Here is a 20,127-nt window from a genome sequence, read left to right on the forward strand (position 1 = left end):
TGTATGCCTAGTACATAAGATTATTTTTGTATATTTAAAATGGCTTTTCAGGAAAAAGACCATTAAAAGCCACATCATCTAAAAAGAAACTTCTTAATTATATGTTTAGCATACATTTATATAAACTTCCATTTACAATATTTGTTTATCTTATTAGAAAATACACTTAATCTCATGAAAGTTGCACTGAAATATAATTATTGATTATTTTAAATTGACTTTACCAAATTTTAAAACAAAAGTGTTCCTCTAAACAGTGAAAGAAGGTTTTTGGAAATTCCCCTGACTCTTTCTGCAAATATATTTTCAATAGTGCAAAATTTAAATGCTAAAATAACTGAAGGCCACATTTCTCAAAAGTGGATGTTTTTGTTTTCTGCTTTTCCCTTCATCATTCCTTCCATGCTACTGAAACAGGCTGAATAGGGCTTAGTACCAGTGAGTTTAAATTGCTAAACAAGAGGCAAGTCTCATAATGTATTTTGAATATCTACAAGAAACATACAAAAAATTATAGCTGATTATGTTTTTCTCTATTCTTGATAATGTTCCAGTTGCTTCTGAAAGATATGTCTGCTTCCCCACCCTGGGAAGAGTAGTTCATGAATAACTGTCTTTAAAAATTAGAAAATATGTTATAGACTCACACCATGTTTCTTTTCAGAACAAACTAGCATGCTCACTTATTTTACCATTTATTTTAAAAAGCACAGGAATAGTGTTATATAATTATGCTTAGGCTTTTCATATTTCCAGTCTGGGATATCTAATGAAGAAGCATTCCAGTGTCTCAAGTTCTCTGTGTGTATGTGCCATCTCATCCTTCGATTTTTCCTGGGTTCTGATTTTGCATTTCTAATGAAGCTGAATTGACAAAGCGTGAAAATGGTCTAAAAGGAAAAACAAAGTGACCCTGCTTTCACTGTGCCAAGACTAATCAATATTCCAGAAGCTCAGCTTTCCCCTCTCTTCTGATGTGTTTTTATTTTTTTCAGAGTTGGGCTAAGAGTCTCCTCCCCTTTTCTTAAGTTACAGTGTTAGTAAATTTCTGTATTCCAAAGCATATGCAGATTGTTAGTTTTCTCTGTCTCCCGGTAGCTCAACTTCGCAGCTCTGTTGTATTTGCTGGGAAACCCCTACCTTAACTGACACCACTGTGGTCTTAGAGTACTGAAGATCTGAAAAGGTGAGCTGATCATTCTGCTTGGTGGTGTTTTGAGTATGGAGTCTTAATTTTTCACTGTCTTCCTTTGTATGTTACTTAATGTAATGATCTTTTTGGCTGTACCCATGTTCTGTCTTGAACTTAATGTAAGTTATAAAGGACAGATTAGCTGCATTAATCATCCTGAAAAGAAAAAACACTGCGAATGAATCTGTTTTTTTACAAAATACTGAAAATTAATTGTTCTGAAAAAAATCCTTTTTGCACACAGTAGTCGTGTCCAAGCTAGAATACTTATTAATTTAAATATCTAGCTCAGTCTAAAAATGTTTTCACTCTCTAAAGAAGGAAAGTACATATTATTCTGTCGAAATTCAGAGAGAATAGTGCACTAAGTGCCAATCTTCAAACATATGGTAAAAGCAGTGACCAATCCCATCAAAATAAATTTGTTACAACATGTTATTTACTCTAAAACATGCTGTTTGAAAACCTTGTGTATTTATATGTTAAGTGCTTCCTTAAAAAAGTATTTAGGTACTAGATTTATTAAAAGTATGATGTTAGAGTTGGACTGTGTATAAACAGAGAGTGATTTCAGTGGAAGCAACTAACTAACAATTTATGAATTTCTATTTTCTTCATAAAAACATGCTGGTGTATTAAATAATACTTCAGAAAAAAGTCTGGAAAACATCTTTGTACAGATTCCATTATTAAATAAATTCATACCAAGAAGCCACAAAAAAAATCATTTTAAAATGAAAAATAATGTCCTAATGAAGGATTTTTAATATTAAAACATTTCAAGGTTGATTCAGTGTGTGATTTCTTAAACTCAGATTATAACTCCATAACTGATGTCAGACCAAGCTAAGCATTACATTGCAATGTGTATTTGTATCACAGTCTGAATCGACAAGTGAGATATAAATTTTGATGTTTTACAGATGTGCTCTGAATAATTTATAGACTTCAAAGATGAAGTTATCAACATAAAATTGTCAGAGAAAACTTCTAAATAGTGGTTGAGGGATAAATAAACTATTCCTGCTGTGTTTTGCCATGTGAAAAGGAGGAATTCAGTCAATGCATTCAACCATTTTAAAACATCTGAAATGCAGAATGTTTTAAACTTTCCAGTTCAAGCAAAATATTCTCTTCAATAGTTAATGCAAAGGTGAGCTAGAATTTTTTTCAGATAACATGAGCCTGCTAAACAGATGAAAAGCAAGGCTGACATAATTTTTAATATTATAGCACCTTATGCTTCTATAAATTGTACCAATTTTACATTAGTATAACTCTAGCAACTGCAAAAAAAATTACTCCTGGGTTTTACAGCATGACAGCAAATTCAGATTAATTTCTGAAAATACAGGACATATATCTGATCAATCCATGATCTTAAATGTCTTTTCCAACCTAAACTATTTTATGATTCTATAATACTTTCAAAGAGTTCTTCTAACAGTCATTGAGGCTATTTATCAAAAAATGCAATCAACAACTTAGATATTGCAAAACATATAAATTTTACTGAAACAGAAAGATTATTTGCTTCCATGTAAACATATGGCTAATCATTCCTCTAAAACCTTACTGCGATATTTGATATTTCTTGTTGTACAGGTTTCTCCAGTACCTCCAACAGAAAAGGGTCTTCGACTTTTCTGAAGCAATATTGACAAAAGTTAATTGTAAGAGAAAACTTTCTGCAAGATAGATGACTAAAGGTAACAGAGAAGATCCAAAAACTGGAAGTAGGATGGAACGCTTTCAACAAGGAGTCCAGAAACATACACTTTTGGCAAAAAAAAAAATGCAGAGCATAACAAAGGATGATGTTAAAAGTTATTTATTGAGGAATGTCTTTGTGCTCTTCACCATTGTTGCTGTGATTCTTGGTGAGTAATTTGTTCAATAGGAATATTCTATTCTCCAATGCATTTGACAATGATGATTTACCAGGGCAATTTGCATTAAAAATGAGATCTCAGATTCTTCTGCACTGATAAGAATGTTCTGGCTTTGACAGCTGCATGTTGAAGTTTTGGGAAGAGCTGTTTTAATTATTCTAGTATTCCTAAGGAGAATTTTGGTGAAAGAAAACAGCTGGTTTATGGATTCTTCTCTTAAAGAATCAGGTACAATAGCTGAATTGAATGTTCTCAATTAAATATTTTTCTACCAAAATCAGCTGCAGCAAAATGCTCAGGATATAACTTTTATTTACCTCTCTCAGTTGCTCAATCTTACACATGCATTTTTCAGATGCAATTGCGGCAACAATGGAAATGCCACTTGTTCACAGGACTGCAAGATAGCACCTGATTAAATGCCTTTTTAGAATGTATGGCAAGGAATCTAGAACACCAAACAGCATTTAGATTTGAAATGCACCAAAATGTTAATTTAAAATATAGCTACACATTTTGAATTTACATTAGAAAGAGAACCTTCTGAGAAAAACATACAAATTTTTAAACAAAATTTCCTTTATATAATTATGTGATCACTTTTGCTAATTTTCCTTTAAGTACAGATAACTCTTCTAAATGACACTAGAGGTTTCATGAAATACCATTCCTTACAGTGTGAGCAAATTTTACTGTACTATTTTAATTTTTATTTTCTAATTAGTTTAAAATATATAACTGTGAATCTGCTAATCAAAACCCAAATGTTAGCACTTAAATATAGGAGTATATATCCTACACCTATGTAGGCCCTAATATCCTTGATGATGCTGTTTCACATAAATCTGCTTACTGTTTCTACAATTTTTTTTAGGAATTTAAAATTTTAGGGCTTTACCATTATTGGTGCTTGATACCACATCTGCAGAGTTATTTTAAATTAAATTTAGGTTTGATGGTCTTTTTCTGAGAGACAATTATATTAATTTTCATGTGGGTAAAATAAAGTACTTTGTTAGTATAACAGAAATGTCATTCTCATATTTATCAACAGTGTTTGATAACAAGTGCTTTTAATTACTAAATAAAAATGTGTTCAGTGCAAAACCCTCATTAATATCAGGGTAAAAGGCATTTAGGCATTTTACCTACAATGGTCAGGAAAGGCAGAACAAACTAAGCAGGTTTTGAAACTATCCAACCTCAAAGGAATGCAATTCTTAGATTGTCACCTGTCTATACTGCACAAGACCAAAGCACTCTTGCAATTTTTTCACTGTCATCTAGCTCGTATGACTCCCATAAATTTGGCAATGTGAGAACTGTAGGCTGGACAAGTGTTTTTACTGTTATTGCATGTTCCAATTTAGCTTTAGATGACCAGCAGCAAACGTCTGACCGCAGCTCCACTACCACCTACAGCAATGACAGAGTACCAGTAAAGCTGGAACACAAATTGGAGAACTGATGAAAATGTACAGCCTAGGATGAGCCTGCTGCTCAAATTCTGCTCATGAACCTATAGACATATCTGGTATAATATCTGGGAAAACATCTACTATGATGGAATATTCAAAATTTTCTCACATTTGTTATTTGTGGTGTAATTTTATAGTATATACATGATTAGAACAACAAATTCACACTTGGTAGCTCATAAAAAGGTAAAAACTTGGGGGGGTTGAGAGTTTTTTTCTGTTATGGAAATGGGGAAGAAGTAGGGAAGAGTTGGCTAAAGAGTTTGGAAAATACTCAGTGGTTGGACTGCATCTGTCTAGTTTGGCAAGGACTAAATTGTTATCTCTCAGTTGTTTGGAGATCTGTGGAAAATCAGATGGTGGGCTTGATCCCTTTCCTAGCAGACAGTAATCAGCATTGTGAAATTAACCCACCAATTAGCACCACTGGCTGCCTCATCAGAGATGCTTGGATGTGAATGTAGGTGGAAACCAAACTATACTTAGGTCAGGGTCGAATCATTTACAAAAAATTATGATTAATACTCTCTGTAATCTGAACAGATGACATCAGTTTTTAGGGCTGTTGGTCCAGCATTTTTCATAAAGACTAAATTCAGGAAAAGCAAAATTTTAGCTTTAAAGAGTGCAACTTTTCTTCAGAAACATTTATTTCAGGCCTCTTGTCAAAGGACTGATGTGAAAAAGTCTATTTTAATAGAGATGTTCCAACTTCTTTGCTGAGCAGGATTGATGCTGGTAGAGGTTAAGTGGATAGGATCATACATCTTAGCCAAGTTTCAGGACTCTAGTTTATAACAGGCACTTGAGTTTGTCAGATGAGTTTGTGTCTGTAGAAACATGACATGCACTTTGTTATGAAGTGGGTAGCTGCAACAGTCATTTGTTTGGTTTTCATACTGATATTTTGCAAGCAGAGCAGAGATTTTCTGACATTCACATGATTAAAAGAAATATAGTTGTTTACCCTAACTTCTGTTGTTACCCTGATTCTGAACTGAATTCTAAATTGAATTCACTAGCTGCTGCAATACAAAAGCAGTTAGTCTTTAAAAATCTAATCATAAAGATGCCAGAAGTTAAAATTCATGTTGAGAATTGCTTATGCACTATTCTCTGTTTCCCAAAAACCTCAAGAAAAGTCCTTCTGACTTCACATTTTGCATAGTTAGGGTCTGTCTAAACATCATCCTTATCATTGTTGTTGCTATTTTTAGTGAAATTTAAACTGCTTTCAAGCCCTTTGAGAAACTTTGAGAAAAGCATGATCAGTGAGTGATTTATAATAAAGTGTTTCAGATTCTGTTGGCACCCCTAGAAATATTAAATTAGTTTTTTGCAGTGGATCTTGCAAGAGCAAATAGACGAGAACAAGTATGTGAGACAAATTTGGGAAGCTGACTGCTGGTGAATTCAGTGTCATGATGATCAGGAACAATTTAAGGTAGGCTAGGGGTCCTGGTGGCTCATGGAAAATCTGCAGGAAGTCTTACAAACTTTGAAGTGCTAGCCAAATTACTGGCAAAATCTCAGGTGCTGCCCTCTCTCCCAGGCTACTTAGATTCATCATCCTGTCCTCAAAATACCTTCCTTTCAGATACTCTTCCTTCAGCAGGCTATCTTCATTTTCTGCTACCTACCTCTCATTTTCCAAAAATGTCACAGGAGTCCAGACTACTCTGGCAGGACTCCTAAATGCCAACAGTTCTCCTGTGGATTCTGAACTTGTACTGAAGGAAAGATTGAGACACATAGAGCTGCTGAGCAGAGATCCTGAGAAGCTGTTCACAGAGAAATACTGTTTTAATTGACGGGCTCAGAGAAGCAGAGGTTGTGGAGCAAGTACTATAAAAAGCAATTTCTGCATAGCTAAGAAGACATCATAGCTGAAAATTGTTAGCTAAAATCCTCTTTACATTGCCAAAGTTATATGCCACAGTTGTCTACTGGGACATTCAAGGGGGACAGAGATGGATCCAGTTCTGGTTTCTGTCTGGCTACCTGTCCACTGAAGGGAGTGCAGGATCTGGCTGTGTTATGGAACCCAGTCCTCTGTAATTGCAGGCAATCTCACAATAGATGTAAAATGTAGATAGGCCCATACAACTTCTGTTCTACAACAACAGCATGCACCATATATAGGAACCCAAAACTTTCCAACATCCTTATGATAAAAACAGCTAGTTAAAAGTACAGGAAGAAGACAGGAGAGATGAAGGCATTACCAATGCCCCTATGTCCCTGAAAAAGCAGAGAGTTAAATAAAGCTTGCAGATGCTCCTTCATAATAAAGAAGGCAAAAAACCCCAATCCTCCACAACCTGAAATATATGAGCAGTGAAAAGCTGTGCAGAGTAGCAGATTCTCCTATCTCAACACAATGCTGGTCTGAACAATAAGTTAAAATGACTCCAAAGAGGTACAAGCCTGTGATACAGAGGTAGACAGAATCCTGGATAACACCCACAAAAGAGACAGTCTCTTGTCTATTGAAGCGACATCATTTATGCTACTGGCAGATCCTCTGTATCCACTGAAGACCAAGGCTGACATACCCAGAGAAGAGTATTTGACCCCATTACACACTGACAATGAACTCCATGACAGTGCCTAAGGCAACCTTGGTAAAATTTGCATGAGAATAATGCATCACTATAGGGGAAACAGCTGTGGGAGGTGAGTCAAGGTGAGAAAATATGGTAAAACATAAAGAAATGCAATACCAGACAAAAAGTTAAGACATATACAAGAAAATCAAGACAGTTTAAGGACAGCTAGGGATAAATTATTCTATTTATGCTGAACACAGAGGCTGCCTCTGTCCCAATGCTCTCCTAAAGAACCTGCCCAGCACAACTGCTCTTTCTCACCAAGTGACAAAACCTTCCTAAGTAATATATTGACAACATTGCTAAGCAAAACCTTAATTCTATTTGAGGTTAAAAAATATTTATAATTTAGGGGAAAAAAATTAAACAGACACTGTAAGGCCCAGAGAAAGTTAAAAACTCAAAGATGATCCTTTTCCAAAAGGAGAAAAAGTATAGAAATAACAAGAACTTTAATTCTGCAATTAAGTACCCAGTAATGAAAGTCAAACTGTGAAATATAAACAGTATGCTAGTTTATTAGTTACTTTCAAAATAAAATAATGTTAATTTATTATCACAGTCTTAATTTCTTATTGTATACTCTCGTGTTACTGAAATGAAACAGCAGTGGTTGTTGAACTGCCATATCTGGCACAGAGTAAGAACAATATAGTTGGCTACTTTGTGAATCACAGTTGTGCATTCTGGAGACAGTACCTGTGCATATATACACAGTAAAGGTACAAAATGTGCTAAATACAACCTTATGACCTTCTTATTTGCTCTAAGTTGTCAAACCAGTGAACTTGCAAAGTGGTGCTGAAAAGTAACATTTCTGAGTGGTCATAAAACAATTCAGAGAAATTTACATTCACTGCACTCTTCATACAGGTGAAAATTTAGGCACTAATGAGCTTCTCAGAATTCTCTCTATAAATTCAATTTCAATTAATTTATGTAATAACACTTCTTACAAAGCAGATTTCAAGGGTATCCTGAGTGGAATGCAGTATATGCTATTGCATTAAATATTTAGGATATTTACGTGGTTCCTAAGAGATTTTACAAGAAATTTCCTTGAATGCTAGTAGAATATAAGTCTCCGAGGCGTGCTACTCCGGCAGAGGTGTTCCGGAGCAGAGGATCACGCCGAGGGACCATGGGGAGCTTTCCGTGAACCGGCAAAACCGAGAAGCCAGGGCAGAAGGAGGAGAATCTCCCAGCGCTCCCCCTCCCCCCCCAGCGGGAAGCGTTGAGACCCTGACGAGCGGCAGCTCTGACTCAGCGTAGGCGGGGCCAGGAGTGAAGGCAGCCAAACCTCCACGCGTACAAAAGCAGCCCCCAGGGAGCACGGGTCATCAGGAGTGTAGCGTGGTGAACGGTAGTTCCCGCAGGGAGAGCATCATTCACTTAACGGCTCAAAGAGGTGAGCTCCAGTAGTGGTCATTGCCACCCCAGAAGAAACCTAGCCATGGTTTTGACTCTGCCAAAAGCCAGCACCAGAAAGCATGTGGTGACCCAGATGGAGCTCACATGTAAACATGCAGCTGCCCAGGTCACGGGCTGCTGGGAGTGCCTGAGCCTGTCACTGCTACTGGAGGACAGCAGAGATAACACCTGTGTGAGGTGGGACCAGGTAGATGATCAGCTCAGCCTGCTGGCAGAGCTCAAAGAGGAAGTGGAAAGGTTAAAGAGTATCAGAGAGTGTGAGAGGGAGATAGACTGGTGGAGCCACCCTCTACCATCACTGAGACAAATGCACTGGATGGACACATCATGGGGAAGCAGAGGCTCCCCTACCTACTTGTTGTGGTTTAACCCTGGCTGGCAACCAAGTACCACACAGCTGCTTGCTCACTCCCCCTCACCCAGAGGGATGGGGAGGAGAATTGAAAAGGAATGTAAAACTCAAGAGTTGAGATAAGAACAAGTTCATAGGTAAAGCAAAAGCCACGCATGCAAGCAAAGAATTCATTCCATTGCCAGGCAGGTGTTCAGCCATCCCCAGGAAAGCAGGGCTCCTACATACCTAACAGTTACTTGGGAAGACAAATGCCATAATGCCAAATCTCCCCCCCTTCCTTCTTCTTCCCCCAGTTTATATACTCAGCATGACATCACATGGTATGGAATACCTCTTTGGATAGTTTGGGTCACCTGTCCTGGCTGTGTCCCCTCCCAATGTCCTGTGACCCCCCAGCCCTCTTGCTGGTAGGGCCCAAGGAACCGAAATGTCCTTGATTTGCTATAAATGTTACCCAGCAACAACTAAAAACATCAGTGTCCCATCAACATTGTTCTCACATCATAGCCAAAACACAGCACTGCACCAGCTACTAAGAAGAAAATTAACTACCCAGCTGAAACCAGGACACCAGGCAGATGGAGGGGACCTAAAGTGATGGGGAGGAATGGAAGCAGGTCCCTGCTAGAGACAACAGTCGAACCACTCCCCAGCCTATTTCACCTTCCCAGGTATCCCTATACATTAGATATATGGCTCTGAAACCTGAAAGCTAGGAAAACGATGATGTGGAAGAAAGCCCATCCAGCTTGGAGGAGTTGCCTAGGGAGAGTTGGTCAACCCCGTACATCACGACCAGCTCTGCTAGGAAGAAAAGGTGATTGTAATCAGCAACTCCACTCTGAGAGGAACGGAGGGCCTGATATGCTGACCAGACCCAACTCATAGGGAAGTCTGCTGCCTCCCTGGGGCCCAGGTAAGGGATGTTACTAGAAAACTCCATTGTCTGGTACGGACCTCTGATTGCTACCCATTACTGGTCTTCCAAGTAGACAATGATGAAGTCCAAATGAAAAGAAGTCTAAAGGCAATCAAGACTAGTTGAGAGATCAGAAGCTCAAGTAGTGTTTTCTTCTATACTGTCACTTGCAAGGAATGATGGGGCATGTAATTAGAAGTTCACACAGATCAATACTTTGCTCTGGGTATAAAAGGCTAAATTTTGGGGGGTTTGATCATGGATCAGTTTATACGGCACCAGGCCTGCTGGCAACAGATGGGTTTCAGGTGTCTCAAAGTGAGAAAAGGATCCTAGGTCAAAAGTTAGCAGGGCTCATTGAGAGAGTTTTAAACTAGATTCAAAGGGGGAAGGGGATAAAACCAAGCTTGTTAGAGATGAGCCTGGGGGTGTCATGCCAGGGTTGGAGGTGAGATCGAAAGCACAGGTGAAGTGCATCTATGCCAATGCCCGAAGTATGGGCAACAAACAGGAGGAGCTGGAAGCCATCGTGCAGCAGGAAGACTATGACATAATTGCCATCACTGAAACATAGTGGGATAACTCACATGATTGGAGTGCTGCAATGGATGGCTACAAAGTCTTCAGAAGGGATAGGCAAGGAAGGAGAGGCAGTGGGGTAGCCCTGTGTGTCAGGGAGTGTTTCAACTGCCTAGAGCCAAATGATGGTGACAACAGGGTTGAGTGTTTATGGGTGAGAATCAGGGGGAGGGCCAACAAGGCAGACATCCTGGTGGGAGTCTGTTATAGACTACCCAACCAGGATGAAGAGGCAGATGAAACATTCTACAAGCAGCTGGGAGAAGTCTTGCGTTCTCTAGTGCTTGTTCTCATGAAGGACTTCAACCTACCGAATCTCAGCTGGAAATACAACACAATGGAGAAGAAACAGTCTAGGAGGTTCCTGGAGTGTGTGGAAGGTAACTTCCTGACACAGCTGGTCAGTGAGCCAACCAGGGGAGATGCCCTGCTGGACCTGCTGGTTACAAACAGAGAAGGACTGATGGGTGATGTGGTGGTCAGAGGATGTCTTGGGCATAGTGATCGGAGAAGTAAGGAGGGGGGTCAGCAGAACTGTTACCTTGGACTTCCAGAGGGCAGACTTTGGCCTGTTTAAGAGCCTGGTTGACAGAGTCCCTTGGGAGACAGTCCTGAAGGGCCAAGGGGTCCAGGAAGGCTCAAGATTCTTCAAGAAGGTACTCTTAAAGGTGCAGGAGCAGGACGTTCCCATGTACCAAAAGACGAGCCAGTGGGGGAGAAGACTGGCTTGGCTGAACAGAGAGGCTTTGCTGAAACTCAGGGGAAAAAAGGAGAGTTTACCACCTTTGGAAGAAGGGGCAGGCAACTCTGGAGGACCATAAGGATGTCTCGAGGCTATGCAGAGTGAAGATTAGAGAGGTTCAAAGCCCAGCTAGAACTTAGGCTGGCCACTGCCATAAAAGATAGCAAAAAAAAGTTTTTACAAATAAATTAGAAACAAAAGGAGGGCCAAGGATAATCTGCATCCTTTATTGGATGCGGCGGGGAACATTGCCACAAAGGATGAGGAAAAGGCTGAGGGACTTAATGCTTCCTTTGCCTCAGTCTTTAAGATCTTCCAGGCCAGCTTCCCTCTGGGTACTCAGTCCCTTGAGCTGGAAGACAGGGAGGAGGAGGAGCAGAATGAAGTCTCCACAGTCCAGGAGGAAACGGTTAGCGACCTGCTGCTCCACTTAGACACACACTAGTCTATGGGGCTGGATGGGATCCACCCAAGGGTACTGAGGGAGCTGGCAGAGGAGCTTGCCAAGCCACTCTCCATCATTTATCAACAATCCTGGCAAACTGGGGAGGTACCAGCAGACTGGAGGTTAGCCAATGTGACGCCCATCTACAAGAAGGGCAGGAAGGAGGATCCGGGGAACTACAGGCCCATCAGCCTGACCTCAGTGCTGGGGAAGGTTATGGAGCAGATCATCCTGAGTGCCATCACGTGGCACGTGCAGGACAACTAGGGGATCAGGCCCAGACAGCATGGGTTTATGAAAGGCAGGTCCTGCTTGACAAACCTGATCTCCTTCCACCACAAGATGACCCGCCTAGTGGATGAGGGAAAGGCTGTGGATGTTGTCTACCCAGACCTTAGTAAAGCCTTTGACACCATTTTCCACAGCGTTCTCCTGGAGAAACTGGCTGCTCATGGCTTGGACGAGTGTACTCTACACTGGGTAAAAAGCTGGATGGATGGCCAAAGAGTGGTAGTAAATGGAGTTAAATCCAGTTGGTGGCCAGTCACAAGTGGTGTTCCCCATAGCTCAGTATTGGGGCCAGTCCTGTTTAATACTTTTATCAACAATCTGGACAAGGGGATTGAGTGCACCCTCAGGAAGTTTGGAGATGACACCAAGTTGCCTGGGAGCGTTGATCTGCTTGAGGGTAGGAAGGCTCTGCAAAGGGATCTGGGCAGATTGGACTGATGAGCTGAGGCTAATTGTGAGGTTCAACAGGGAGAAGTGCTGGGTCCTGTAATTGGGTCACAACAACTCCACACAGCAACACTATAGGCTTGTGGAAGAGTGGCTGGAAAACTTCCTGGCGGAACAGGACCTGGGGGTATTGGTCAACAGCCAGCTGAATATGAGCTAGCAGTGTGCCCAGGTGGCCAAGAAGGCCAACAGCATCCTGGCTTGTATCCAAAACAGTGTGGCCAGCAGGACTAGGGAAGTGATTTTCCCCCTGTACTCAGCACTGGTGAGGCCTCACCTCAAATACTGTGTTCAGTTTTGGGCCCCTCACTTCAAGAGGGATGTAGAGGTACTAGAGGATGTCCAAAGAAGGGCAACAAAGGCTGGTGAAGTGTCTAGAGAACAAGTCTTACAAGGAGTGGCTGAGGGAACTGGTGTTGTTTAGCCTGGAGGAAAGGAGGCTCAGGGGAGACCTTATTGCTCTCTACAGCTACCTGAAAGGAGGTTGTAGCAAGGTGGGTGTCAGTCTCTTCTCCCAGTTAACAAGTGATAAGATGACAGGAATCAGAATGGGTTGGGTTGGAACGGACCTTAAAGATCATCCATTTCCAACACCCCTGCCATGGGCAGGGACACCTTCCACTAGACCAGATTGCTCAAAGCCACATCCAACCTGGACTTGAACACTTCCAGGGATGGGGCATCCACAACTTCTCTGGGCAACCTGTTCCAGTGTCTCACTACCCTCACAGTAAAGAATTTCTTCCTAATCTATATCTACCCTCTTTCAGCTTAAAGCCATTACCCCTTTTCCTGTCAGTACATACCCTTGTAAAAAATCCCTCCCCAGCTTTCTTATAGGCCCCCTTTAAGTACTGGAAGGCTGCTATAAGGTCTCCCCTGAGCCCTCTCTTCTCCAGGCTGAAGGAGCTCAACTCTCTCAGCCTGTCTTCATAGGAGAGGTGTTCCATCCTTCTGATCATCTTCGTGATCCTCCTCTGGACTCGCTCCAACATGTCCATGTCCTTACGTTGGGGGCCCCAGAGCTGAACGCAGTACTCCAGGTGGGGTCTCATGAGAACAGAGGGGGAGAATCACCTCCCTCAACCTGCTGGCCATGCTTCTTTTGATGCAGCAAAAGATATGGTTGGCTTTCTGGGCTGCAAGGACACATTGTCAGGCCATGTTGAGCTTTTTGTCCACCAGCACCCCCAAGTCCTTCTCCTCAGGGCTGTTCTCAATCTATTCTCTGCCCAGCCTGTATTTGTGCTTGGGATTGCCCTGATCCATGTGCAGGAAATGGCCTCAAGTTGCACCAGGGGAGGTTTAGATTGATTATTAGGAAAAATTTCTTCACCAAAAGGGTTATCAGGCATCGCAACAGGCCGTCCAGGGAAGTGGTTGAGTCACCATCCCTGGAGGTATTTAAAAGAGTGGCATTTAGGGATGTGATTTAGTGGTGGACTTGGCAGTGTCAGGTTTACAGTTGGACTCAATGAACTTAAAGGTCTTTTCCAACCTAAATGATTCTATGATTCTATAAGAATTTTTTTATGATGAGGGTGGTGGAACGCTGGAACAGGTTGCCCAGAGAATTGGTAGATGCCCCATCCCTGGAAACATTCAAGGTCAGGTTGGTCAGGGCTCTGAGCAACCTGATCTAGTTGAAGATGTACCTGCTCGTTGCAGGGGGGGTTGGACTAGATGATCTTTAAAGGTCCCTTCCTACCCCAAATATTCTATGATTCTATTAATTTTTGCCCTTATAGCATAGCATAAAGACTAGTTCTTATAGCAGCCTCAGAAACCCTTACTAACATCAGTGAGGCTTTATACTAGTGCAGAGATTAATCCATGTGGAAATAATTGCAGGACTGTGAACTAAGTAAGAAAATGGTCTAGGTCTATTTGCTTGTTATCCAGTTGTCAAAATGTAGTGCTCATTAGGTGCAGAAACAAAGGGTCCATATGGATTCTTTATATCTGAGAAATGTGTTTCCCATGTAAAAAGAAAATAATCAGTAACACTGCAGTGGGATTTAAAATCTTACTGAAAAGAAGGGAACTCTAAGTCAAATCTTTTAATCAGTAATAATTCAAAGGCCCTTACTCTATGCTGTTTATGATCTACTTTTACCTAAAAAAATCATTTATGCAAAATGCACTTTGACTACCTGAATCCATAAAACATGAATGAGACTAAAACAAATGCCTTCTAGTCCCACTACTCTCTTCCATATCGTGAAATCCATGCTTTCTTCCAATTGTGCTCTAAGCACTTTTCTCCCATTCTGTAATACTGAGATTTTCTGTCCTACACAAGACGCTTCTGGGCTCCTCTAACTTAACCAGCCTGATGAAGTCCCTAACAGCATGATCAGACAGACAGGGAACACTGAAATCATTTATAGATGTTTCTTTACATCAGCAGATGGAAATAAGCTAGTGTAGGAGGCATAACAGCATATTTTAGCTAGTAAAATTTGGCATGAAGATATTATCTGTTGTATGAATGTACCAATCTAAAATCTGATTTTTTTTTAAAAAAAGAAAAAATACAAAGTGATTAAGAACTGGAACTAGCAATTTTCACGTGTTCAATATTATGGCATTTTCAGGACATACCCAAGTTCTAACAAGCTCTAGAAGTGAGCTTAAGTACACTTCTGACTAACATCAATGAGGATGCAGTTTCATGAAAATTTTTAGGAACTCTAAGTCTGTCTATCTGCCAAGAAGGTCAGTCCAACTCTTCTCCAAGGCACATTTCTACCTATTCCCTTGTGAAGGTACCAAAACTTGTGCAGTCATACAAACAAATTACCTCAGGGAATTGACCTGGCCAAAAAATAGCCCAGTAAAATAAGTTGTTTTTGCAGTAAGATCAATTATCTGATCCAACTTTCTCTACAGCCACAATTAGCACAAATGCCAGTACTAGGCAGTGGGCAAGAACATAGAGTCAAGAGTGGGAAAGAGGGATAGTTGAGTGTCACCATCTGTATGGTTAAGCAGTGTTCCAGATACAGCCATGTGTTGCCTGGCTGGATATAAAAGACCTACATCAGATAGGCACCAAATCATTTAACACTCAGTAAATTGTAACTAGTATTAGTTAACCAAATAATTAACCAAATAAGCAAATAAAGCAGTTGGTGCCAAGTACAGGACAAAATCTGAGAAGTTCTAGCTGAGAAGTTTGGGTTGCCACACATACCAGCCCATCTATGTCTCCCATTTGTAAATTTATCTCAAGCACCATCTGTTCCAGCAAGCTAAATGGATTCAGGCACTACCTTACCCCACTCCCTCAGGCATTGAAACCCACCACTTAATCCAGTAAAACCTTCCAACCCCATTAGCTACTTTCTGAAGGTAGGCGTGTGTAAAGCTACTTCTCTCCTGATACTGTTTTACTGTGTAAAGGCCTAACCACAAGGGGATTCTCAAGTAAATATCTCCTGGTTATCTCATCCAACCTGAAGCACATCTATAGGATCGGGCCCCACAGAGAAAACAGGCATGGACAAGACTTCTGAAGGTTGGTGGCTAGCATGTATATGCATTGCATATATGATTACACTCAAAATCCTAGAAGTCAAAGCACTCAGCTGCAGTAGCACGGACTGTTTTCTTTTCATTAAAGCTCAGGATGTACCTTTTACATTAATCCAGATTTAAAAAAATAGCAAGAGAAATAACCTGAATCTGTTAAAGTAAAAAGTAATTTACTGGCTTCAGTAGGACTACTCACATAGGTAGTTGATACTTGAGTGCAATCTGGGGCATAGTAAAAACTGCATGTTATAATCAAATACATCAAGTAAGTACTATACAGATAATCATGCTCAGATGTTACTACTACTTTAGAAGAGTAAGTCATATCTTTTCCCTTTCTTCAGGTATAATCCTTGGATTTTCTCTCCGATCATATAAAATGAGCTATCGGGAAGTCAAGTACTTTTCATTTCCAGGAGAACTACTCATGAGAATGCTGCAAATGCTGGTCCTGCCACTAATTGTATCGAGTTTAGTCACAGGTAAAAAAAGAAACAGTTTCTTTGTTCTGAAGTTTTCTTTTAAATAATTTGATAAAGATGCACATATCAATTCATTAAAAAAATAACATTTCATGTGTTAGAACAGAAGCGTCATAAGCTGCAGAGAGATACCACTGCTATTGCTGTTTTAAAGACAATATAACAAAAGGTTTGAATTAATATAAACAAAAGCAAAAAGATACTTTTCCCCATTTTTGCATTCAAACAATGCCCTTCTTTTTGATGGTTTTTTTCATTTAAATTCTTTGGAGCACTTTATCCTTTTTAATGCCCCCTTTTTTGTAACAATCATTTACATTATTATATAAATGTTTTTGGTAAAGAGAAATGTTATCTATCTATGAGGTTTGTCTTATCATACAAATGCCTCACGATATTAAGTGGATTATTCTTAGAGTTTCCCTTTGAAGTAGAGATATTTATTTTCAAGGTGAATAACAAAATTTTAAGCTTCCTTAGTCAGGCAGGGAATAATCACAGAAAACTCAATGCAATTCACAAATGACAGATTTAATTCTTTAAAAAAAAATCCTTAAATACAACAGGAATTTTTTCAATGTATTACAAGAAATTTCCCATTTTATTGCTAAAAATTCTGGAAAAACTGTTTTCTACACTGAACAATACCTCATTTATCACACAAATGGTTTTTTAAAAAAGAATGGTCTTACGTATTTGCTACAAAACTGATACTCAAGTAAATATACAGGTATTATTCCATATCTAAATAACAAGCTATAACATTTACAGGTATACTACTGTGCAATTTTATAGACACTACTGTTTTGGGGTGGGTTTTTTTACACATTATAGGATAATTCATTGGATAAAAGTCTTATGCTTAAGTCAGTCTTAAGACCACTCTTGGCATCCATGATCAAATCTCTTATTTCCTGTATTTTGTTTGGCAAAGCTGTAACCAGAAGATTCCTCTAGGGTCTTGCATGCTGGTAATATTACTCTTTTGGACTGTAAATGATCTGAATAAATATTCTTGCTGTTTGCAGGCATAACGGTGTCTCCTAGATATGATGTTCTGGGTTTCCATTTGTATTTATGTGAGTGTGCTCAATATAACAATATCAGAACATATGGTCTCCAAGGCATTAGAAATAGTCTAGGCATGATTAAAATCCTTCACAATTTTTTTTAATATCAAAGAAATTAGAATAATTAAAATGAAGTAATAATTATAGAAGCTATGAGCTGTTATGTAAGTGACATAAATTGAGAAACTGAAGAGTAAACAGTTCTGACTGTTACTCACACACTCAGGAAAATAAACTATAAAAGGTGAAGTCAACCCAGTCACATTTCTCTATAGCCTGTTTTGGTACTTTCACAAAAGAAACAATGCAGAATCACGTTCAGAGCTTTTTACTCTCATTTCTCTTATGATTTATGATTATTGCACGTGTCTCAAGCAGGTATGCATTTTTCTCCATGAGATTTTATCTTCTGATGTGTGTGTTACCAGGCATATACTAACATCTGCTTGAGAGAAAATAGAGGTTATTTGCATACCTTTCATCTTTTACTCTTTATGGGAAAATATGATTATATGACTATCTGTATTCCTAACCTTCTTGTGGTTTAGACACAAATCAAGCTGTATATTCTATGCTGGTCTTCATTTTCTACAGTCTTTTAAATGGGAGAGCTCCAAAGTCAACAATCCCAATCAGTAACCTTTACAAAGTCCAAAGCAAAATTAAGGCACACTATATGGGAGGCAGCATAAATAATCTAAGAAATAGATGAAATTCCCGTTTGGATTATTTTATGACCAAATCTAGTCTGAATTCTTATACAAACACAAGACTGACAATTTTGCTCCATTTCTGTTTTGAATTTGCAGCAGTTATAGGAGTTCAAAATATTTTATACCTTCTTATTTCATTATAACTTGAAGCATTTGACATTAAAAAATTGCTTGACATAATTATTTTAAAATATGCATTGTCCCTAAAAAGTATATAAAAAATATAGACATATGCTAACAAATCAGTTTGTCATGAAATAGGTAAAGACTGCAAGATTTGCACCAGCAATAAGAGCACTATGCATTAACATTTTCTGAGCTTTTACATCAAGACCATAATGAAATTGAAATTCCAGTCCTTAAAATTGGCCCACAAGCTTTACCTGCATGTTTCAGTTATGAAGACAGTTATTCACTGAATATAAGGGCATCAGAATGTGGTAACTTTTCTTAACTAAATGATATGCCAATGCCCGAAGCATGGGCAACAAACAGGAGGAGCTGGAAGCCATCGTGCAGCAGGAAGACTATGACATAATTGCCATCACTGAAACATAGTGGGATAACTCACATGATTGGAGTGCTGCAATGGATGGCTACAAAGTCTTCAGAAGGGATAGGCAAGGAAGGAGAGGCAGTGGGGTAGCCCTGTGTGTCAGGGAGTGTTTCAACTGCCTAGAGCCAAATGATGGTGACAACAGGGTTGAGTGTTTATGGGTGAGAATCAGGGGGAGGGCCAACAAGGCAGACATCCTGGTGGGAGTCTGTTATAGACTACCCAACCAGGATGAAGAGGCAGATGAAACATTCTACAAGCAGCTGGGAGAAGTCTTGCGTTCTCTAGCGCTTGTTCTCATGAAGGACTTCAACCTACCGAATCTCAGCTGGAAATACAACACAATGGAGAAGAAACAGTCTAGGAGGTTCCTGGAGTGTGTGGAAGGTAACTTCCTGACACAGCTGGTCAGTGAGCCAACCAGGGGAGATGCCCCGCTGGACCTGCTGGTTACAAACAGAGAAGGACTGATGGGTGATGTGGTGGTCAGAGGATGTCTTGGGCATAGTGATCGGAGAAGTAAGGAGGGGGGTCAGCAGAACTGTTACCTTGGACTTCCAGAGGGCAGACTTTGGCCTGTTTAAGAGCCTGGTTGACAGAGTCCCTTGGGAGACAGTCCTGAAGGGCCAAGGGGTCCAGGAAGGCTCAAGATTCTTCAAGAAGGTACTCTTAAAGGTGCAGGAGCAGGACGTTCCCATGTACCAAAAGACGAGCCAGTGGGGGAGAAGACTGGCTTGGCTGAACAGAGAGGCTTTGCTGAAACTCAGGGGAAAAAAGGAGAGTTTACCACCTTTGGAAGAAGGGGCAGGCAACTCTGGAGGACCATAAGGATGTCTCGAGGCTATGCAGAGTGAAGATTAGAGAGGTTCAAAGCCCAGCTAGAACTTAGGCTGGCCACTGCCATAAAAGATAGCAAAAAAAAGTTTTTACAAATAAATTAGAAACAAAAGGAGGGCCAAGGATAATCTGCATCCTTTATTGGATGCGGCGGGGAACATTGCCACAAAGGATGAGGAAAAGGCTGAGGGACTTAATGCTTCCTTTGCCTCAGTCTTTAAGATCTTCCAGGCCAGCTTCCCTCTGGGTACTCAGTCCCTTGAGCTGGAAGACAGGGAGGAGGAGGAGCAGAATGAAGTCTCCACAGTCCAGGAGGAAACGGTTAGCGACCTGCTGCTCCACTTAGACACACACTAGTCTATGGGGCTGGATGGGATCCACCCAAGGGTACTGAGGGAGCTGGCAGAGGAGCTTGCCAAGCCACTCTCCATCATTTATCAACAATCCTGGCAAACTGGGGAGGTACCAGCAGACTGGAGGTTAGCCAATGTGACGCCCATCTACAAGAAGGGCAGGAAGGAGGATCCGGGGAACTACAGGCCCATCAGCCTG

General features: G+C 40.3%; 1 protein-coding gene across 1 annotated transcript in view; it reads left to right on the forward strand.

Annotated features, from left to right (window-relative positions):
- The first annotated feature begins 931 nt into the window (after positions 1-931).
- LOC119140899 (excitatory amino acid transporter 1-like) overlaps positions 932-20,127 on the forward strand; it is an 83,279-nt gene continuing 64,083 nt past the window's right edge. The window contains exons 1-3 of the mRNA XM_037372564.1: positions 932-1,186; positions 2,798-3,072; positions 16,262-16,399. Coding sequence (XP_037228461.1) covers positions 2,892-3,072; positions 16,262-16,399 — 319 coding nt within the window. The 5' untranslated portion in view covers positions 932-1,186; positions 2,798-2,891. The remainder of the gene's footprint in view (positions 1,187-2,797; positions 3,073-16,261; positions 16,400-20,127) is intronic.

The sequence above is a fragment of the Falco rusticolus genome, chromosome W (assembly GCF_015220075.1).
Source record: "Falco rusticolus isolate bFalRus1 chromosome W, bFalRus1.pri, whole genome shotgun sequence".
NCBI lineage: Eukaryota > Metazoa > Chordata > Aves > Falconiformes > Falconidae > Falco > Falco rusticolus.